Here is a 23,910-nt window from a genome sequence, read left to right on the forward strand (position 1 = left end):
GGTGTCCTTTAGGTAAGCGACACTGTTTGGGAGAGCAGCTGGCCAGGCTGGAGATGTTCTTGTTCTTTACTACATTGCTCCAGAGGTTTCACCTTCAGTTCTCAGAAGGCTTTATTCCGAGCCTCTCAGCGAAATTGGGCATGACCCTTCAGCCTCAGCCGTATTCCATATGTGCCATCAGGAGGCAGCAGTAAAACTTTCCAGCTTTGAGCTCTGGAACGCGTGCACTCACCTCAGGGGATCCTACCAAGAAACGTCAAAGGCAGAGCAGTTTCCAAGTCTTAAATTCCATACCGTTTTCAACGGGTAATACTGACCTCTGATGTTGACTTGCTAAATTCTCTGAACGTGTCCTCTTTAGTTTCACAGAAACCAGCCTGAGAGTGATAAGAGTACTGTTACAGAACATGCTGTGAGGCGCACAGAATGAGCACATGTGTGTTACCGAACACGGACCTATAAGAGTTTCAAGATGAAGTGTAGCATGTATCTTTGATAACTTGAACTGAAAACGTGTACTGTGTAACAAAGCCAATGTTGTGCTTGTCAATACGAGAAGAGCTATTGTGTGAATGATTGACAGGGTTTACCTCTATGATGGTTTGGACGGCCTGTCTTTTTCAGCATTCCTTGAATTTCCCCATTTCTAGAGTGAGGAAAGCGAGAGGAGAACAGCTGCTTTTCTCAGAAAGTTTTGGAAATGCTTCAGGATTCCTGTTGGTTTAATGCCATAGATCAGTTGTGCAATAATATCAGCCCAGTCCCTAGTTCATCTCACTGGAAAGAGATTATCTAGAAACTCGAGCTGCCATATTTCTGAGGAAAAAACCATGGTGCTCTCCTGAAAAACTGCACTGCAATATACATTTTATAGAATATCTTTCTCTTTTTTTTACTTCACTTTTTAGACCAGTGTTTGTGCTTATTATATAAAATGTCTGTCTCTAAAAAAAATAAATAAAAAGAAATAAAAAACTTTTGTTATGGAAGTTGTTTTAATTCTGTCTGCGACCTCTCTTTCAACTTTGTTGGAATCCTCCAAAGCCAAGCTATACACCATATAAACCAAGCTGAGAGGAGAAAGTATATTAATAAAAACCTCAAGACATCCTGAGACTGACTTGGTGTAGATTTGTGAATCTGCCACATACCAAAAATGAACGCTTTTCAGCAGCAAATCTTTGCTTTGGCACGTTTTTGCTGATTGTAAACCAAGTAGTGTTGTTTTTAGCATATATCATTTTCTGCAAAATTCCCATGTTGTCACTGTAAAAACATTCCAAAGGCCAAAAAGTCTTTCCAGGCGGCTCTTTGACAAACTGCACAGGATGGGGAAGTCAATTAAAAAGCGAGAGTGATGGGTAGGGGCACTGTTGCTTTGGGTAAGCTGTCACCGTGAGGCTGTCATCTGAAGCGATAAAACTGCCCTTTCATACGACCCACACTTGGGGACTCATCATGCGCTGACTGTCATCTTACAGGCAGTTCCTCCCAAGAGAACACTTGGGCTTTCATCTGAACATGAAGGAAACAGGCAGCGTCATGCAACTAGATGATGCTCGGGAGCACAGCCAGAAAAAGGCAACAGCATGTTGCGTCATGGAGATGATAGTGAAGGTTGAAGACATTGTGCTTCCTTGTGTCTGGACTTCTGATAATAGGTGAAAGGTCACGTTCCATGCATTTATCCATGGTGGCGTTGTGATTAAATCACTGCACATGCCAAGTTTGAAATTATTATAACAAATTTTTGCAGAAGACCTCCGAAAAATTTGATCCCCTTGGGAAAGCTTGCTCAAATATCAAGAAAAAAAAGAAGCTTTCGTTTAGTTAAAATTAGACTTCTACCTTAGTAACAATGAAAAATAATTTATGTTAATTTCAATATTTACTTGTGCATTAATAAACTACTTATAAAATTTATTCATTCATTCATTTTCTTGTCGGCTTAGTCCCTTTATTAATCCGGGGTCGCCACAGCGAAATAAACCGCCAACTTATCCAGCAAATTTTTACGCAGCTGATACCCTTACAGCCGCAACCCGTCTCTGGGGAAGCCTTATAAAATATTAATGATATTTATTTACTAACCAAATGCCAACAGATGAATAAATACTGTAATTTAATGCACTACTCCTTGTCAATCCATTAACTATTAATCACTAAGAAACAGTTCTTACAAAGTTGATACAAAAGATTAAGTGCATTCAATAAAGCTTTTGTATTGTCATTGAACTACAGCATATTTCAAAATAATAATTTTGTTTGAATAATTTCTAGTTGAAGCTGAAAATTCTGTTTTACACTGCGATAAGAAATGTTTAAGCGCCATATCGGTTTGTTTTTGATTATGTGACCCTAAAGACTTCAACTGTCAAAATCTAATATTAAAGTGACTGCTTACTTGATCAAAGATACGTGTGGATATGCAGACGTTGTTGTCTTACTGTTTAAAATGGCCTTTTAACAATATCATGAGTGTCTACATCAACTTGAAAGCCCCAAAATACATATTTCTTTTAGTTTTTACTCTTTGTTGCCTTACCCCTTTAGCAGTTTGGCCCAAGTTTTAAAAGCCCTTAAAGGAATAGGTTATCCAAAAATGAAAATTTGCAGTTATTTTACTCACCCTCTGGCCATCCAGTTTGTACACCACCTGACAAAAGTCTTGTCATCACTCACAGTTGTACGAGCAGCAAATAATTTTGGAAAAGTGGCACAAGGTAGATTTGTCTACTGAATCATCTGATACTACATCACAATCATCACAAATACTGCACCCAATACTGGACCCAAGATTCTCGCAGAAGTTTGGTGAAGAAAACAAATCATCGTTTGGGGTTACATTCAGTATGGGAGTCATTGCAGAGATGTATGGATGAAGTCTTCCAAGCTCAAGGGAGTCATACACAATATTAATGCACCATGACTTTATATCCTATACTGTACATTATTTCTGTTAAGTGACAAGACTTTTCTGTAAGCAAAGTCAGATCTTACTGTTCTAATTTAATAATTAAAAATCAAAGCACGATCATATTTTATTTAGGTAAAACAAGCTTAATCTAGAGGCCTTCGCCTTTCATATATGCCACTTCTGATACTAAATGATCGACTAGAAGTCAAGTTATTATTTGTTGTTTCTAAAACTTGGATAGACAATAAGACTTTTGTCAGGCAGTGTGAGTGACTTTTTTTTTTTTAGTAAAAGATTTTTAGCTGAAACAGGTGATTCATAAAATCAAGCCAATAGCTATTAGCTCCATGAGAAGACATGTACAGGCAAAACAAAATCTATTATCTGCTAATGGTGTTGATGCAATACAATGCTCTACGTAGTTCAGCTTCTTGCACAGATTGATCACAGCTTCATTTAGATCTCTACATATCATCAGATGCTCTCTGTATATATTTTAGTAATCCCTACACTGTACAACACAAAAAGTTAGGTAACTCAAACAATTTGAGGAAACTGATTGCAACAAACCATTTAAGTTCAAAAAGTAATCCTAATGAGTACTGTGAACTTAATCCATTTGAGTAAATGAAGCAATTTGAGCACAGTGAAACCCAATAAATGAAGAGAACTCAAACCAACTGAGTACTGTAAAACCCAATAAGTTACGGCAACTCAAACCATTTGGGCAAACCAATTACTACAATCCATTTGAGTAAAAAAAACTAATCCATATGAGTACTGGGAGCTTACTCCATTTAAGTTGAAGTAATAAGGTATCTAATGTACTCATTACCTACAACACTGAGTTCAAAACTCTTTTCAAATGAGTAGAATTAACTTTTTAGTCAATTTTGAGTTAACTACACTCATTTCATTTGATAAATGTGACTGTTGGGTTTTGTAAGGAGCACAATTTCAGCTTAGATTCTTTTGTTTGACTGAAAAAAAAACACTATTTTGAACTTCAGCGCTAGCAACTTTGCATTTTTGAGTCATCTAACCTTTAAAACAATTAAGTGTCTGCTCTTATTTCACACATAAAAAGAAAAACAAATAACAACACAGACTCAATTGAGTTGAAAGAGTAGAACTATTGTTCAGGGATGGTGCTTTTATGACAGCTATAAATAATAATAATAACCAAAAAAAAAAAAAAGTCAAATCTCCCCCACAACCCTGAAGAGGCTGAATGGTTACATCAGACATTGCTATCTAAATGCTACATAAAAAAGTGAATGCCATCATATAAAGGTAGTGATGACAGGAAAGTCAGAGGTTACTGTGGTGTGACGAACCCCAAAGCCTCCCCCCCAACAGTGGGAGAAACAGAGGCCGTCCGATCTGCCATCACCCTGCATGCCAACCTGAATGATGTTCAGAGTGTGTGGGTTGAGGAGAGGAGAGTCCCGGATCCAACAAATGATGAACACACACACACAGTCTGGACAGAAAAAAACAGAGACAGAGAGAGAGAGAAGCACCACAAGCTGCTTTGGGTGCACACAAGCCCCCAACACAGAACACACCCTGAGCACAGGCCAGAAAAAGAGCAAACCCACGACGGGACACAGAGACGGGGAGGCATCCGGCATCGCCAACACCAGCTTTGGAATTAAGGGGCGTTCGAGTGGCAGAGAGTGGTTATGGGCGGGAACAAAAGACAGTGCACCCAAAATAAACAACTAACAAACTGAAAAACACAACACCCAAAAAACATCCACATCTGTAAATAGCATTAGAATGATTTCTTTTTCTTAAAAACTCCTGAAACAAGATGATAATTACATGGTCTCAATGTACAATATATGTCAGCTGTATGTAGAAAAGAGACGCGCTGTTGATTAATTAAAAAATATATAATATAATATATATTTATATATTTATATATGCAAGTATTCTTTCTGTGCAGAGGCTAAACACTTGTTTGGTAGTAAAATGTGCACATTTATATTCGTTTTTTTGTTGTTGTTGTTTACGCTTAAATATACTAGCTTGATTTACACTGCCTACTTGAGAACTTTCCTCTACAGAGACAAAATGAGTTTGTTTGAGGTGTTGGAGGAGGAGCGGGTTCGTCCTGCTCGTCTTCCCCTCATTATTCTAGTGGAATGCCTAGAGTTCTTGCTTCAGACAAAAAAATATAGAACTATTAGTATTAAACCTGCCTAATGGTGAAGAATAAGAAAATACAAAAAGAAATTTAAAAAAAAAAAAAAAAAAAAAAAAAAAAAAAGAGTACAGCTTTCTAGGTTAAATCCTGGATTACTTGGACAAACTGGCCAGATTATGCGTTTGGCAATCATTCATTTAAATACAAGCACAAGCGCGTGTCCTTATGTTCAATAAATGCCAAACGTGAACCCCAAAGCAATGTTTACTCTCCAACGTGCATGCTGACTTTTCAGTTTGTATCAGGGGCTCTTTGAAAAGTAATGACGCATGAACATGGATTTCCCGAAAAGGACTTTGATGGAGCATCTGTTTTAGTTAGCGACTTTCAAGTTATTCGTACAAAAAAATAGAAACTTTGTTTTGTCCCGCCTCTGAAAAGAACGTTCAACGTGCAAGCTGAATTCATTTTTTTTTCTCGCAAAAAACAAGGATCGATCCTTCACATGAATCCTGAGTAACCGTGAAAAAATATATCTATTTAAACGTAAAAAAAGGAGAAACGTCCCTTCATTTGAACAGCATTCCTGTCCCGTTTGCTATGCTTTTAAACACAGAGGAACTTTACAGAAAGATTCGACGATTGGCAACTCAGCATTCAAGAGGAAAAGGGGGAAAAGTATCACACCACAAATGAAAAGAAAGAGAACTACCTCATAAACAACAAAGGCAAATAAAAAAAATAAACTGCAGGAAGGTGACCAACATGAATAAAAAGCATCCAAAACGATGCAGAAGTCAGGTAATTTTTCAGTCAAAAATGTCAGCATTTCCACTTGTCCTAGTGACTCTGTTCAGTAATACAGTGTTTTAAGTCGCCAGCATGAATCGGGGACTGCACATACAGTGCAGTGTACATAGCCCATTTTCTGGACCACAAGAAAAATAAAAACAAACAATATTTCTAATATATATATATATATATATATATATATATATATATATATATATGTATATATATATTTTATATTATAAGTTCAGACAGGCACATTTTGAGTTATGCTTCCGGACTCTGAGCCTGAAACGGCATCCGTCGCAGTCTTTCTATGTTCTTGAACTGTTCGCTTTGGTAACGGGTGTGAATTATGTCATCGTCTTCTTTTTCTTTTTCCAAGTCTTTTCGTGTCCTATTTGACGCAAGTACCTACGGGAGAGTTAAGAGCTCTACATTGAAGGCAGCCTCACAGCCAGGTAACCATGTATGGCACCATTATCCCGTCTGTTTTCATCTGGTCTTCAGAGCTCTGTTGGTTCTCCGCTGATTCTCCATGGGGTGAAAGTGCATAGGAGTGGGGTTCCCACCAAAGGGTCCTCTCACAGTAGTAAGGCCTTTTTTTTCAACACAATGTGAACTGCATTAGCTTCAGAGTGTCGGCACAGTGACAAATTTCAGCACGGGGAGATCCGCGAGGGTCTTCCTCTGGGTGTCAACGTGTGTGTTTGTGTAGGTGAAGGAGAGCAAGGGGTGTTCATTACTAGGTTGACCTTCTCCTTCTGCTACTGGCGCTCTTCCTCCTCGGCCTCCTCCTGGATGACCTGGATGTCGTCGGATGAGGAGGTGGATGGAGGAAGGCTGGGACCCTCTGACTGCTGCTGTTGCTGCTGCTTCTGCTGTGTCTCCAGCTCTTTGGCCTTCTCCTCTTCTTCTATGGTCTTCTTCCACACCTTGTGGTTCTCTGTTAAGTGCTGCATGATGTTGCAGAACAACCGACGCCGCCGCTTTCTTCTCTCTGTAAGGAAAAGTACTGGATTAGTAAAGTACATGTGGAATTCTAAACAGCATACTCTTAAAAATAAAGAGTCAATGGTTCCATGAACAACTTTAACATCTATAGAATCTTTCTATTTTAGATAATTACTTTTTTCTTCACACTAATTTTTTACCCTTTCCCCACCAGCTTTTTTAATGATTTTTAACTAAATACGAGTATGAATATATGAACATATTACACAAATGTGTGAACATATAAAAATAAAGAACTGAGCCTCTGCTTTTAAACAAAACAATCTTGATATGTTCATGTTTTATCACCACTTAAATGCAGACAGTTTTCATGTATATATTTTCAATATACAATATTTTCAATATACAATATATATATATTTTCAGTTTTCAGTGATACATGTAAAAAAACATCATCTCTCAATTGATGAGATATCTCACTGAGGGTATGGAACGAGCTAAGAACTGACCATGGAAATGTTTTATTAGAGAAGCAAAAGTTGATCTTAAAAGTTTTAAAAGTGCAGTGACCAAAATGCATATCCAGCCTAGGAATGTGCAAATTTTCCCCTTAATTTAAATATACTGTTATGTTAATGTAGACTTTCTCAGCATAAACAAAGCTGACATTGGCATAATATAATCCTTCTCAAATCTTTCTAACATGCTAATCTGTTTGTTTTCCATGTTTAAAACTGTTGTAATGCTTAACATTACAGACAATGTTGCAAAATATTTAAATTTTGAATATTCATCAAGAGTCCTTAAAAAAGTATGACTGGTTTAATGGAGGTAGTTTACCTATTACTACTGACTGTTGCTTTGGATTATAAAGTAAAACTTACTTTATTAAGCAGGTTCAAAGAATAAGCAGGGAAACTAAGTATTGAACATGTCATGTTTTTTTTCTGGGGAAAAATATGTCTAAACGAGCTGTTGGAAAAAAAATCTGTTGACCAGATTTTGGTAAAAACTCAAACAATACAAACAAAACAAATCTGAAAAATGAGTTGTGTGTAAGAATGAAATGACACAAGAAGTAGGTACTGAACTACTGAAATGTATTTAATACTTTATATTAAAGACTTTGTTAATAATGGCAGCTTAAAGACACCTCTAATATGGAAAATGAAGTCACATGAATAGCTTAGGTGTGAGTTTTTTCACAGACTTCAACAGTGTAAAAATCTTGACGGCTTTTTGCTAAATAATTTGTTAGTTAAAAACGTTTTTCACTATTTTTCTCTTCCAAAAAAAAAAAAAACATTTTTTTTTCTCACAAGTTTGTTAAACATACAGTATGGAGTCACTAAAAGTAAATACTATGCAAATGTCAAATACTATACTCCAAAAAAAGTATGATAGCTTTGTTCGTCTTTAGAACACAAATTAAGAGGCTCAATCTGAATATTACCAAGCTACGAGAATACTTTCTGCACGCATAAAAACTAAAATAATGACTTTATTCATCCTTTTTTTTTCCCTCAGTATCACAAAATTGCACACGTTCATGAACACTGCAGTGACACATATTGGACTGACTTAAGGATGGGAAATTATTAAAAGAATTAAAATTTTGGGGGTAATGAACACTTTAATTCTGTGGTGATGCCCAACTGTTATTTGCAACAATTCTAAATGTTCTGCTTAAAACAGCATAAATGATTGTATTCGTAAATATTTATGACTTGTTTGTATATCATTGTCAGTTCTTATCACTCATAAAATCTTTAGTGGAATCAATAGTTAAATGAAAAACCTTTAACATCTATGGAACCATAAAATTCCACAAAGGGTTTTAATGTGGAAAATGTTTCTTTAGATCATTAAAGTGTACTGAACATTAATAAATAAATGGTTCACTAAATAAAATAAACAAAAGACTATGTCAGGGTGTTCGCAGGGTCTTAAAAAGTATTAAAAATTGCTAAATCAATTTAGAGAAATTTAAGGCCCTTAAAAAGTATCAAAAAGTCTTAAATGCTGTTTTACAAGGTCTGATACACATCTTGTATCAGTAGACTAAAGTTTGCCTGAATTTAATCTTTAAAAATTGGGATGCTGTGTAGTTTCTGAAACCAAACAAATCCTGCTAGATTTAAAATCACGCTGCTTTGTTTACTGCAGTAACCAGGGAAACACTATTATTCCTGCTGTTGCAAAGGCGCCACCTGCTGGATTGAAATTTTTATTCAGTATATAAATGAAGATTTAGATGCAAAAACCTCTAAAAGCCATTTGATATTTTCTTCTAAAATGAGCATTTTTCTCCAGCTCTTGTGTGTTGGCTCAGTAATTTTACATTTATAGTGACAAATAAGTTATTTTCATTGCCTCTCAAGTGAAATAACTGAACATAAATATAGCAGGCTGAGAAAAATTCTCTTTTTAGAAGAACATTTCAGATGACAATTAGAGGTTTTTGCATCTGAACTCTTCAAATACAGTTTTAGTTTAGGATTTGTTTCTTACTAACAGTATTTAGTAAATATACTGCAAGTTAAGTCGGCAATGTTACTGGTTGAAACCTAAAGTGGTGATGAGGTATTAAAATGTATGTGAAGAGTCTTAAAAGAGGTCTGAAAAGGTATTGAATTTCTGTCTCTGATTCCGTTATATACCATGTGAGTTGATGTATAAATTGTACTGTACTGTATATCATACTTGGTTCAAGATCCTCATCCAGCTCTTCATCTTCTGTTTCATTGTCTTCTGTTTCCTCTTCATCGTCGGATCCTTCTTCATCAATCCAGTATCCTGGCAGAAGACCGGCAGCATCATAGGAGTTACAAAGAGGCCCGACGATGTGCGTGATAAAAGACTCCTGCAGCTTTGCTAACTGTGGAGCCGAGCGGTCCATGAAAGGACTGATGGGTAATCCGAGAGTGCCTTCCTCGTCACCCTATCAATGCACAAATATTAATCTCATGCTGCCACTGGTGAAGCTGTGTGCTTCATCTGAAGGGAATAGATCTCACCTGCTCATAAAACTCATTGACGATGCCCTCTGTCCATTTGAGGTGGAGGCTGCGGTCTTTGGCTGGCCCATTGATATCTGCCAGCTTAATGCACACTTGGCACACTAACAACCTGTCGTTTTCATTAGTCCAGTCGATGCCTGGACTGTTCACATCATTAACCTAAAAAAAAGAAAAATCCAGAAAAAAAGCACTTTTTTTTTTTTTTTTAAAGGGTTAATTGGGCATAAGCAGGAAAATGAGTATTGACCACGTCATGTTTTTTTCCTGAGAATAATATTTCTAAAGGAGCTGTTGACAGGGAATTTAACAAGATTTTGGTAAAAAAAAAAAAAATAATAATAATAATAAAAACAATACAAACATAAATATAAAACAAAACTAAAAAATCTGAAAAATGAGTTGTACGTAATAACAATGAAATGACACAAGCAGAAAGTACTGAACTATTGAAATGCATTTAATACTTTATATAAAAGGCTTTTTTTTATATAAAGGCTTTCTTTGCTCATATGTCATTTTTTTTCACAGACGTCAACTGAGTGTAAAAATCTTGATGGTTCTGCGAGTTTCGTCAGTCAAATCTGGTGTTTAATTTGTATTTTATATTAGATTTAAGCAGGCATGAGACGACAACCAGTTTTAAAGTTTACCGCGGTTTGAAAAAAATCAAGGTTTTAAAACTGCCAAAGTTTTCTGTTATACCATTTTGTAGGGTATATGCAAGTTTTTTTTTTTTTTTTTTTTTTTTTTTTTTTACAACTATTCTATTTAGTTTTTAGGGCAACAGTATCTCCAGCAGAAAAGGAACCTCTACATCAAAAGCTATTGGTCCAAAATATTTGAAATGTTTCTTAAAATAAAAAATATTGTCTTCAGTGGGGGAAAAATTTGTTGGTTTTTACCCAGACATTTAAAAAGAACTTCTTTTTTTGGCTGGGCCATTATACAGCTAGATTTTCTTTCTCTGAAAGCATTTGAGAGTTTCCTTGGCTGTGTTTTGGATCACTGTTTTGCTGAAATGTCCACTCTGGTTTTATCTTTATCATCCTGGTAATGTAGATGTTGGATTGAAGCAGCTAATATTAATTTAGAATGATTAAGTGCAGATAGCTACTGAAGAACTACTGCTGTCTTCAGCTGCTGTCTGGACTTTCACTGCTATTCTACACCTCCCTTTCTTCATGTGTTCAATACTTTTCCCTGCGTCTTACTACATTTTTTAGGCATAACCTAATTTGCAAACTAATTAGATTTGTTTTCTTTGCATATATGGATTTCTTTGGCTGTTACCAACCTCCTGTGAAAATTTCAAGTCAACAGCACCTTATGAAACATGTTTTCTAAGAAAATGGTGATGTGTTCAATACTTATTTTCCCCACTGTATATTAAATCCTGGATATACGGTGTATACACAGACTACTAAAAAAACTTTTTTGAAAATTGAAATATTTGATGTTAACAGGATGCAAGACATTATACAGCACAAATTCATTTAAAAATATTTTTAAAAGGTAAACATTTATTGTGAAGACACTGCTGCATTGTCATGGTTCAGCAGGCACATGTATCTTCAAAAATCATTCTAATATGCTGGTTTGAAGATATCCTGGTATCTTCTATGTAAAAAAAAAGTTGTGTTGCCTAAAATAAACATTCATAAAGTTAGAAAAGATTTGTGCTTTGTTGCTGTTTCCCTTGTCTGGTCATCCTGGCTTCATGTTCTGGATATGCCTATTGAGCCTAGTTCATTTACACTAATGGCTATCATGCTATATTACACATTATTGAAATTTAAATAAAAATATTCCTTCAGATTTTGTTTTATTATTTTATATACATTCATGGATTACTGTCAAATGAAAAGTAATTAATTGAATTTTGTATCCAATGAAAAGTATTCAAATGAAAATCTAACATTTTTTCAAACAATAAATATGGAAGAAATGCATTAATAACAATAATAATAATAATAATGTTTGTAAATAATGTTTATGTAGTACTATCTAATATTAAGTCAACACAAGTTAATACATTATTGATGGAACCATATTGTAATGTTACCCTAAAATATTTTAGAAATATGAATATAAACTGTTAAATGGAATCTTACCAAATCTCAAAATGTATTTTAATTACTGTATAATAAAGTTACTACTAACCTTAGAATTAAACTCTGCAAGGAAGTCAAAGTGCTTCTTCAGGTCTGTGGCGAGTATGGCCTCGATCACTAAGAACCGAAAGCGTTTAAATTCAACGTGGTCCAAGTTGCAGAGGAAGTTGAACTCGGGCCGGGACAGAAACAGGCTCCAGGCAGAGGCTGCATGGTGATTCTCCAAAACTGAGCGGTCATTATATAATACCGCCTGAGAGGAGAGAAGAAAAACATCATGGTGTGCTTGAGTTGAGAGGTTTCAAGCTCTAATTACAAAATCATATGCTTCTGATAAAACATGTGCTGGATTGACTTCTTGACAACAGTGCGAAAACTAGATATTTAGCCAAAACTGTGCTAACAAGTTACTCTGAAGTGTGGATACTAAGGTTCTCCTAGGCTACAGTTTTGGGCATTGTTCATTACTTACCTGAGGAGCGTTAGTGGCAACTAAAAAGGCATTTGTTCGACCAGGATGATCATAGTCATGCATAGCAGCTGCTACATATAGTGCCATGAGTTCCAGAGCTGGGACATTCCAGGCCAGACAGCCGTAACTGTCATCCTGAAAAGAGGAACTTTTGGATGTGGCATACGCCACCCTGCCTGGAGAGATTCCACTGTCTGAATCTGATGAAAAAACAAAACAAAGAGCAAACATGTGAAATACCAGTCTTCATGTACACATGTAAATCACAATGGCAGTTCAATCAGATTCAAAAACATTAATTCAACCTTAATCAGTCCCACTGCGCTACATCTAATTTGAGTTTCAATCTGATTGGGAGGTTTATTCCTTCATTCATTTTCTTTCAGCTTAGTCCCTTTATTCATCAGGGGTAATAATAATTATAATAATAATTCGTTACATTTATATAGCGCTTTTCTGAGCACTCAAAGCGCTTTACACAATGGGGGGGAATCTCCTCATCCACCACCAGTGTGCAGCATCCACCTGGATGACGCGACGGCAGCCATTTTGCGCCAGACCGCACACCACACACCAGCTGATTGGTGGAGAGGAGACAGAGTGATGATATGCCAATCATGATATGGGGAGGGTTAGGAGGCCATGATGGACAGAGGCCATTGGGCAGATTTGGCCAGGATGCCGGGGTTAAACCCCTACTCTTTTTCGAAGGACATCCTGGAATTTTTAACGACCACAGAGAGTCGGGACCTCGGTTTAACGTCTCATCCGAAAGACGGCGCTCACTGAGCAGTATAGAGTCCCCGTCACTATACTGGGGCATTAGGACCCACACAGACCGCAGGTTGGGCGCCCCCTGCTGGCCTCACTAACACCACTTCCGGCAGCAACTTAGCTTTCCCAAGTGGTCTCCCATCCAGGTACTGACCGGGCGCAGCCCTGCTTAGCTTCAGTGGGCGACCATGTGAGAGTTGCAGAGAGCTAGCTGCCGGCAAACCACACAGCGGAATGAACCGCAAACTTATTCAGCATATGTTTTGCACAGCGGATGCCCTTCCAGCTGCAACCAAGTACTGGGAAACATCCATACACACTTATTCACATACATACACTATGGCCAATTTAGTTGATTCAATTCATCTATAGCACATGTGTTTAGACTGAGGGGGAAACCGGAGTACCTGGAGGAAACCTACGCGAACATGAAGAGACCCCATACAGAAATGACAACTGACCCAGCTGGGACTCGAACCAGTGACTTTCTTGCTTTGACGCGACGAGCTACTGTGTCACCCCTCAGTGGTTTATTCCTTTTCTCATCCAATCCAACAGCAAAAAATTACCATGTAAACGCTTAAATCTGACTACTTTCAAAAGTTGCATTTAGTAGTCTCTAGAGAACATTAGCAGTGCAATATTTACAAGCATTAAAAGGATGGTCCACCCAAAAATTTTAGTTATTTTATCAATAATTTACCTTTCACTTGCTTCTTTCTTCTATTGAACACAAAAGACAATTGACTTACAAAATATTTGTGTTTCCTGCTATGGAAGTCAATGGTTAGAGGTTTTTAGCTTTCTTCTAAATATCTTCATTTGTTTTCAACAGAAAAAAAAAAAAAACTTGAAAAGTCTGGAATCACTTAAGGTTGAGTAAGTTTTAGTTTCTGAGTCAACTGAGTCAATCTCATTTACAACATTTTGTGTAAATAATTAAAATACTAAATAGTAGCTAAAATCTATTTCTTTCAAGGGGCTATTGGATGCCAATTTTACATATGATGTGAAACAACATTATAACAAACAGTAGGGGTGGGCGATTTTGCCTAAAACAAAATCTTGAATGATTAAAAATTTTAACTCAATTACGATTAACAAACGATTCTATATATGCAGTTTCGCGGCATCTCTGGTGCAGCTTCCAATCATCATCAATGTAGTGTAAAATAAGGCTCAAAAATGAGTCCATCGTCCTACTTGACCAGAGATCAGATGTGGCTGCAAAGTGGCCACAGAATTAGAAATCAGCCACAGCCTTTAACAGAGTGGGGTCACGTGACACGTAAGGAAAGTCATTAAAAACATTGTGCTGGAAAAATTAGATCGATTACAAGTTCTAAATGTCAATTTCGATTACTTTTTAATTAATCGCCCAGCCCTAACATACAGTAATGAAATGCATCTTTGAGATCTGTTAAAATTCCATTTACCAGCTGATATTTATAATAAAAAACTTATTTTAGGGTAACACTTTACAATTATAATAATATTTTTAAATAGTTCATAAATAAGTTAGGCGGATTATTCCTCTGTGGCGAACCCTGATTAATAAAGGGACTAAGAAGAAAATAAAATAAATGAATAAATAAATAAGTTAATAAAATGCAGCTGTTCATTATTATTTCATGTTGGCTCAGATTAATTATATTAACTGATAGAACTTTTAGTATTAGTATAATAATGTAAAAAACAACAGCATTACCTAGGATCAGTAGGTGATTTAGTTAACTATGTTAGTTAATGTGAACTAATGATTAAACACTTCTAATATTAAGAAATGGAACCGTATTGTAAAACAGTAACAATTTACACTCTTTGTTAACTATATAACCCATCACAGGTCTTAAAACTACAGCAATAAAACAAGATAAACCAACACCACCACAGATCTGCAATTAGAATGACAGCTTTTACAGCAAAGCAAACATTCCTCCATCTCTTTGTCAAAGATTTCTGAATATCGTGAAGCTCTGTACTTGAGCCAGCCGGTGAAGTCAGTGGCCTCAGTGTGATTCAACACCTCTGCTTGCCAGCGCTGGCGGCCGGTGAAACAGCAGCACGGTGACTCAGAGTCAACTCCATTTGAGAAATTACAAGGGCCATCAGCAGACTTAAAATAAGCCTCGGACATGCTGAGCCAGCAGCCACCGCAGATCTCAATCGCTTCCCTTATCGGACAGCATTTGCGTCGCTGGCTGGAATAATGAAGACTGGGCAGAGGCGACGGCATCTAATTTATTTCCGATGGATAAGGAGGTACGCAAGATATAATTAGAGACATGACTGCAGATGCAAATGATACTCTAACCTGAATCGGTCTATGATATACTTCATATTATTGTTTTTTTTTGTCTACTGTCTTGTCCAAGGGCACAATGGCCTCATATACACTGCAGATAAATTTGGCTGTCGCTTCACCTTTTAAGGCTTAATACTCTTCTGTGCACACAATTAAGAAATTTACAGGAGTAATGACCCCATTCAACGACCAAAATAGCTCCTGAAAAAAATGCACAGTGATCACTGCATTTACAGAGAAATTATACGCAGTGTGTAGGAAACTGAACTGATCAACTAACAAATTTTATCACACATCTAAAATGTGTGGCAGCATGGTGGCTCAGTGGTTAGCACTGTCGCCTCCCAGCAAGAAGGTCACTGGTTTGAGTACCAGTTGCGCCAGTTGGCATTTCTGTGTGGAGTTTGCATGTTGGACCTCTGAATTAGAGACTAAGCAGAACGAAAATGAATGACTGAATGATCAAAAATGCGTCTTAGTTCTGAATGTAACTAGCTGCGTACAGTGAACGAGGTATGAGCATTGCCAGATCTAGAAAAATACAGTTTTAACGAAAATATTGCACATCTGCCTACCTTAAGATCAAATTTTAAACAAAATCTATATACATGGTTTCTATAGGTTTCATCAAGTCAAATTTAAGACTATTTTAAGACCTTTTAAAGACTATAATGAATGAAATTTCAAACTTACACAAGGCTAAACCCTAAGGATTTTTTTTTAAAACTTAAAAAAAACATTAAAAAACAAATGTTATGAAAAAAACTATGTTATTAAGTAAACAGAGTTCATAAATAAATGTTTCGTAAAACTTTTATTAAAATATATTGTTAGTGATTGGATGAGTGTTGGGCCAATTGAGTAAAGCTTTACACGGACTTGGCTTTACATGGAAAATTAAGACCCGTTTCAAATGATTTAAGACCTACAAGACAATATTTCAGTGGATTTAAGACTCTAAGGCCTAAAATTTGGTTTTGAATATAAGCATACAACATCCTATAAAAGTGGACTTGGCAGTACTGCAAAGGAAAGTCAAAACATCAACATACACAATGCACCACTCATCCGTGGCTTAGCTCAAATTGCAGAACATAATAAGGGTTTGGAAACTTGTCCAAAATGGTGAATACAAAAACACTAGACGCTTCAAATTGTCTATGGTTGCAAAAGTGTCAAATATGTAGTTTTAACTATGCAAGTTCTGTGTAGCACACCATACGAACTGAACAATAATGTGCATAATGTACTGCCATTTTTAAATGTGGTTGTCATTCCTGAAACTTACAGTGTAGAGTAATGATAAACCATTAATGGCCATTTTGAGATTTGAAGTTTGATCATTTTGGTATCGGTTTACACCAGGTAAAGTTTCTTCATGAATAATGACACATGAGATCATAAAAGTACCTGTATCACTTCCAGTAACATGCTCATTGTGGATCTGCTGAAAGCCTGGGATCGGCTGGGTGGTAAGATACCAAACTGCATGAAGGACGTCTGTGGCATGGACACGGTTGTGATCTGAAGTGAGAGAACAGATAAAACAACATGTTAAATCTTCGCTGGAATCCTTTCTAAATGTTTCACATGACGCAAATCTGTACTGTGGTCCAGTTTAAAAGCAATTCTAACCCAGTTTTCAAGTTTAACTTTAACAAGATTTGTTTTAATTCTCACAGGGGATATCACGATAGCCATTCTCCAGAGCGCAAAAGTACGTCATGAATTCCCTCACAGGGATTTTGAAGATTTCAAACAGACCCGTGTCCTGGAACAAAGTGTACGCCACCTGAGAGAAAGCAACAAACAGAACTTCATTAGGAGAAGACAAGCAGTGAGCCATTGAGTCCCTGCAGATTCGTGTTTATTGGCACGCAGAACTGAGAAAGACCACTAGCATTACATGCAGCTAAATCTGTGAAATGCCAGTCACATCAGATCAGACAATAAAAGTGGGTAATCGCTCAGATTTAACTAAATGGGCATGGTTTTAATTAGCTAAAAGAGAACCATGTTTGCCACAAAAGAGATGTAAAAACTCTTAATTGCATTGTTTAGTTTTTTTATTGAAGTTGATTTACAAATCTCAGCTTAAAGGGACAGTTCACACAGAAATCAACATTTGCTGTTCATTTGTGACTTTTCTCATCAGTAGAACAAAACAGATTTTTTTAGCTGAAATCCTGGTCCTTAGTGCTTCACACTGTGCAGCAATCAAATCAGATGTTATAACCATCATGATGCAAAACAATAATGGAATTTTATTTATGTATTTCTACTCTTGACTCCTGATGCTAAACTGAGGTATTGTGAAGTTAAACAACCACTCTGAGCAAGAAACTGAACTAGAGCCCTGCACGGACCTTAAATCTAAGCCTTAGCCCGGCCCTGGCCCGAGACGCCTGGCTGTAGCCCTGCCCTTGTCCAACAGCTTATCAAATTTTTTGCCAAGAGTCTGACCTGAAGCCCGTGTTTTATTTCGCCAGACAGCTTATACAGTTACAGCCATTAAAATAGACTAGATTTGTATTTAATAGAAAGTTGATGTTTTTTCGTTTTGTTAATTTTTTCAGAATAATTTAGAGAAATGTTTGTTTTTTAAATGTAACTTTTAGTTTTTTTAAGTGACATTGATATCTCAGCAGAATGTGGGCAGAGGCATCACTGGCACTACCAGACTGCATGCATTAGATCTCATAAAACAATTTTTTTCCCAAGGCGGCCTGAAGCCTGATATGTTTGCTAGCAATGACGTGAAAATTGGCTCAAAACCCGGCCCTACGGTGAAAGAAACGTCAGGCCCCGATGGGATCAGGCTCAAATGCAGGGCTCTAAATTATTTACAACATTATTACATTTAATCCACAACCTCAGAAAAACTAGGATTTTAAGGGGGGTTCTTTAAAGTAAACTGATTTTCTTAGATCGTTCATTTCTGGCACAAACAAACAGATTTGCTAGTTTGTTTGGGAAAACACTTAGTTTCAATTATATTAATAAAGCATTAATCAATTATTTTAATAAAAAAATTCTTTCTAGCCTCTGGCACAGCTCTGCACAAGAAGTTTGGCCAGAGGAGAAATGGTCATGCCCATCTGAGCCTGGCTTCTCTCAAGGTTTTTTTTCTTTCACTTTCGTCAATTGGTGCCGTTTGAACTTTCAGCAGTGAAAATTAAACCACTCTGAACCGAACAAAACTAAACTTCAACTCTGAAAACTGGACTGAAACCGTTTCAATTTACTAGAACTTCTATGCTAAGCTGCTTTGATACAATCTACATTGTAAATAAAAATGAATTTAATTGAATAAAGCAGGAAATAAAAAAATAAATAAAAAAAAACACATTTAGCTGAATGCTTGGATCTAGCATGAGCTTATCACCAGCTTATCAGTTACTCGGTTGGAGTTTGAACTTTTTCCTCAGCTCCATCAATGTTGGAATAATTGAATTGCTAAAAAAAAAAAAAAAAAGAAACAAAAGAAAACCCAGAATACGATCATGTCAAGAACACTGAAACTCTTGAGACATTTCATTCAGTCTCATTTTACCAATTAAAAAAAGATATGCTTTTGAACTGGATGTGACTCTTGGCCATTTGCCTTAGCCTATGAATAACAGGTAATAAAGTGGAACATAACGTTCAGTTTCTTGCACAGAGCAGTGGTTTTACTTCATAAGCCCTCAGTGTATTGTCAGAGCTAATTTAATTTCCTGAAATACTTTTTTTTTACTTTCATACTGTCCATCACTATAAACTCGCATTATTTGAACCACCCACGATTACCATTTCATGTAAAATATCTTCTTTAATGCACTTTTGAAGAAAAACACGTCACCTACATCTTGGATGGCCTGAGGGTGACTAAATCAATTGCAAGTTATAATTTTGGCCTGCATTTTAATTCATATCAACAGGATCTTTGCACTAACATAGCTGAGTATCCTGCCAGTCTTCCCTCCCGTCAAATCCATCAGCTCAAAGATCTGGAAGTTCCAGGTGTTGATCTTTTCCATGAGCTCTTCGTGCTCCACCAGCATGAGATCCAGCCTGAACTCCTCGTCTCCCTGCCAGAGATTAATCACAGTCAGAAGGTACAAGGTCTCACAAGAATCTTAGCTGAGCTTTTTTCGGAGAAAGTCACGCTTGGAGTCTTTTCCAGGGATAACATTGAAAACATTCTGCTAAGTCAGCTAAATTTACGCTGTCCTCGTGCGCTCTTACTGTAGACCCCTTTGGACAAAACAATAAACTGAGCGTTTGCAGTGAGAGATCCACTCAAGAGCCACAGCTATAAATCCAGCAACCACATAATAATGCAAAAGCATGGGAATGCAAATAAGCACTCTGCCTCTAAACTCTGCTCGGCTTGTTCAACAGCTGGCCACTTTAACAACTGCCAGATTGGCCAATAAAAGAAGCCGAGGATTCAAGACAAGGGCATTTCAGGTTACGTGCGAGAAAAGCTCTTCTCTTGCGAGGCGAAACAGCACTTCATAAATTAAAATTACTCATTTGCAAGCAACAATGGATGGTGATTTCAGTTCCTGAGGCAGTGTTTTATACATTAAAATAATGAAACCAAGTGGGGATAAAGCATGTGTATGTGCTCTACCTCAGGATCCAGTGAGGATTGCTCCGTACTGGAGGTCTGTTCCTCTTCCTCAGGCTGGCTATTTACTTTTTCCCCTGCTGTGTCTGAAGTCCTCTCCTCTTGAGACTCGGCCTCTAAACTCTCCTCTCGGATCAGGTTTTCTCCTCCGTACTCTGCTCCATCAGCTAAGGAAGGGAGTAAAAGCAACATTTTGAGTGAAGGACTCTTTGAGCGACTCTACTGAAATCCTGTTTGTCATAGAGCTTATGAACTTTACCTGAGCGTGTTCTCTGCATCTCATTGGCTGTTGTGTGATGGCCTTCGACCACCTCCACACTGGGCACACCTTTCAGCATCTGTCGGCCACAACTACAAAAACCAAACACAATTATTTACTTCTCACACTAGCCAAAATGATCTTGTCCCATGAAATGAAAAGGGCTTGAGGAGTAACAGTCAATGTGCAGATTACAGGGGGTTTGACCACCGTAATTAAGACTGAAAAGACGTTACAACAAGATGTCTTGGTAGTCTGCTCTTTAAATAGTGAAAAATGGTTTGAACTTTATTATCTTAAATAATAATAACAACAATGAAAATAATAAGTTAATATAAATTTGATCGCACCTATAATAGTTCATACCATTATCAATGCATGATCGCACACAGAATATTGAGTCAGTGGTCTGAATCCAGCAGATTTAGCCTACTGATAGACTCTGTAGGTGTTTAAAAGACATGTTATTTTGCAACTAGTTGTTTGTATCTGCATATAGTCTAAAAGTAAATTAAAGTTAGACTTATAGTGTGCACAAATAGTACAACAGGGCTCCACGAATGCTATTCTTGCGTGCTCATGTTTATTGTTTAAATTTTTATTTGTATATGTCATACTTATATACTGTTTTGTATTTAGTCTTTTCTGGCTTTATGTATGAACTAGGGACTATGCTGCAATTTTGAGGTAAACATACAGCTGCAGAGACAGACGATGCTGCTACATCTGAAATTTTTCATAGTACTCCATAGTCCCCTTCTTAATTTATTTGCTTTATTTATTTGTATTTAATTTAGTTTGTTTTATGTACAATTTGTTTTTACAACACATTTATTCTTTCATTTACAATACTTTGCAATACTTATAAATGTATTTCTTTAAATCAGAGTAAATATTTTTTACATATGTATTATGGGTTAAATATGTTAGTTAGAAAAAATTTATACACTTAAATATTAAAATTGTATTTTTTGTGCTTTCTTCTCATAGTTTTTACACCGGTGGGCCCACTTTTTTAAAATCTTACCTAGGGCCCCTCAACCCTATGGGCCGGCACTATTTCTAGGTCAGAATTTAATCAAACATTGAAAACCTAAATAGGTTTAATTAATAATTGAGTTGTAACTGAATAAAAAAGTTGAACACTCAAGTTATTACAAACCTTTAGGAGTTTCTTTCTTCTCTTAAACACAAAAGAAGATATTTTGAAGAAATCTAAAAACCTGTAACCATTGACTTTCATAGTACGACAAATAAATACTTTGTAAGTGAGTGGTTAGAGGTTTAGAGTATTATTCAAAATATCTTCTTTTGTGTTCAATGGCAAAAAACAAAGCTCAAACAGGTTTGCAACAAGTGAAGGAAGAGTAAATGATGGCATTTATTTATTTTTGTTTATTTATTTATTTATTTATTTAATCATTCATTAATTTTCTTTTCGGCTTAGTCCCTTTATTAATCAGGGGTCGCCACAGTGGAATGAACTGCCAACTTATGCAGCATATGTTTTACACAGCGAATGACCTTACAGCTGCAATCCATCACCAGCAAACACCCATACACTCTCATTAACACAAATACACTACGAACAATTTAGCTTACCCAATTCACCTACAGCGCATGTCTTTGGACGTGTCGGGGAAACCGGAGGAAACTCACACGAACACGAGGAAAACATGCAAACTCGACACAGAAATTACAACTGACCCAGCCGAGGCTCGAACCAGCAACCTTCTTGCTGTGAGGCGACAGCAATACCCACTGCGCCAACTATTTATTTTTTAATATTTAAAATTACTGAAATAGTCACCCCACCTAAAAGTCCATGTATAATTAATGTACTGTTACAGTACCTGGTGCACAAGGGGGTTGAGGCAGAAGTTCGATACTGCTGCTGAAAATCTGGCGAACTCATTGTGTAGCCCAGGGGTTTGTGCAGGTTGACGCTGGGCTTGGTGAGGAAGTCAGCGGTGTCGGGGAACTCAACCGGTGAGCGAGTGACCAGAGACGAGCCAGGACCAGCAGGGGGACTGTGACTCGGGGAGGTGACGGGACTGAGGCTGGGAGAGGCACCTACACACATGGAAATCAAAATCGATTAAGTTATTCAAATATAATTGTTATAAAATGTAAATCATGCATAAAACAACTGGATACATCCTTACTAAGATTCATTTCTGAATGAAAATAATTTTGATATGCTTGTCACCGTTAATTCAAAATGCAGTGCTTGCAGAGAAGCAGCAAAAGGTATGATCATGTACTGTTAAAGTAATAAAACACATCAAAAACTGTACTGCATGGCATGAACTTAATTATTTATTTGTCTGCCAGATTAAATGATTTTGCAATTAGGCTACACGAAGGCTATTTTTGCATGCTCATGTTCACGGTTAAATTTTTTATTTGTATGTCATACTTACACACTTTATTTTTAAATTAGTCTTCTCTGGCTTTATTTATGTACTGGGGACTATGCTGAAAACTTACAATGTACCTACAGCTGCAGAGACAGACGATGCTGCTAAATCTGAAATTTTTCATAGTATATATTTTTTTTAGTTTTCACTGATATGGTGCACTGGTTGTGTTTAGTTTATATTGCACAACAACATGGAAGCACAATAAACATTCAAGCACAATAAATGTTTTCTTTCATCAAAATGGTTCATATACTTTAAGATTCTGTGTCTTATTAAATCTGTTCCCTTCATTTATTTTTTAGTTTATTAACATTTGATTTAGTTTGTTTTATGTACAATTTGTTGTTACAACACACTTGTACTTTCATTACCAAAACATTACAATACTTGTAAACTTCTTTGTTTCAATCTGAGTAAATATTTTTTACATATGTATTAAAGATTAAATATGTTACAGTTAATAAAAATGTATACACTTAAATATATAAAAAAAAGAAAATTGTGCTTTCTTCTTACAGTTTTTACACCAGAGGGCCCACTTTTTTTTATCCTGCCAAGGGCCCCTCAACCCTATGGGCCGGCACTGATTCTAAGTCAGAATTTAATCAAACATTGTAAACATTGAATATAATTTTGATATATCCTTATCACCGTTAATTCAAAATGCAATTGCAGAGAAATGTTAAAGGTCTGCACATGTACTGTAAAGTAATAAAAGACTTCAAAAAGAAATTTTGGCATAAACTTAAATGTTTCTTTAACTGCCTGATTACAGGATTTTAAAATAAGCCAGCTGTATTGGTAAAAATGGGTTAGGTTAGGCATGAAACGATAATTGGTTTTAAGATTTACTGCAGTTTTGAAAAGTCAAGATTTTAAAACCGTTAAAAACGGTTACCTTCCTGTTATACCGTTCCTAAGGTATTTGTAAGTTTTGTTTTATTTTCAACATGTTTTTACGATTATTTAATTGAGTTTTTTAGAGCAGCAGTAGAAAAGATCCCTCCACAAACTACTGGTCAGTCCATGATTCAGGATACATCTGAAAAACAAATCCCTTATAAACCACATCCAGCATGCTGTAGAGCTGAACAGAGGACTTTATACCAAGCTTACTCT

The 23,910-nt window shown here is 36.5% G+C and overlaps 2 protein-coding genes across 23 annotated transcripts in view; one reads left to right on the top strand and one right to left on the bottom strand.

The window, feature by feature from the left end:
* cyp2r1 (cytochrome P450, family 2, subfamily R, polypeptide 1) overlaps positions 1–989 on the top strand; it is a 243,958-nt gene extending 242,969 nt beyond the window's left edge. For 17 of the 18 annotated variants that reach the window (XM_073906839.1, XM_073906831.1, XM_068222337.2 and 14 more), the window contains one exon: positions 13–935. In XM_073906839.1, coding sequence (XP_073762940.1) covers positions 13–194 — 182 coding nt within the window. In that variant the 3' untranslated portion in view covers positions 195–935. 18 annotated transcript variants of the gene reach the window in all.
* A 5,238-nt stretch (positions 990–6,227) lies between these two features.
* The window catches only part of pde3b (phosphodiesterase 3B), a 96,196-nt gene continuing 78,513 nt past the window's right edge, over positions 6,228–23,910 (bottom strand). For 4 of the 5 annotated variants that reach the window (XM_686791.11, XM_073908523.1, XM_073908522.1 and 1 more), the window contains 11 exons: positions 22,222–22,441; positions 20,369–20,460; positions 20,113–20,276; positions 19,430–19,564; positions 17,175–17,286; positions 16,905–17,018; positions 12,416–12,615; positions 11,993–12,196; positions 9,830–9,991; positions 9,516–9,753; positions 6,228–6,858 (listed from right to left, as the gene is read on the bottom strand). In XM_686791.11, the coding sequence (XP_691883.5) occupies positions 6,626–6,858; positions 9,516–9,753; positions 9,830–9,991; positions 11,993–12,196; positions 12,416–12,615; positions 16,905–17,018; positions 17,175–17,286; positions 19,430–19,564; positions 20,113–20,276; positions 20,369–20,460; positions 22,222–22,441 (1,874 nt within the window). In that variant the 3' untranslated portion in view covers positions 6,228–6,625. Of the gene's footprint in view, positions 6,859–9,515; positions 9,754–9,829; positions 9,992–11,992; positions 12,197–12,415; positions 12,616–16,904; positions 17,019–17,174; positions 17,287–17,542; positions 17,681–17,730; positions 19,565–20,112; positions 20,277–20,368; positions 20,461–22,221; positions 22,442–23,910 lie in introns of those variants that run through there. The other variant, XR_012383311.1, reaches the window with a different exon arrangement.

The sequence above is a fragment of the Danio rerio genome, chromosome 7 (genome assembly GCF_049306965.1).
Source record: "Danio rerio strain Tuebingen ecotype United States chromosome 7, GRCz12tu, whole genome shotgun sequence".
Classification (NCBI taxonomy): domain Eukaryota; kingdom Metazoa; phylum Chordata; class Actinopteri; order Cypriniformes; family Danionidae; genus Danio; species Danio rerio.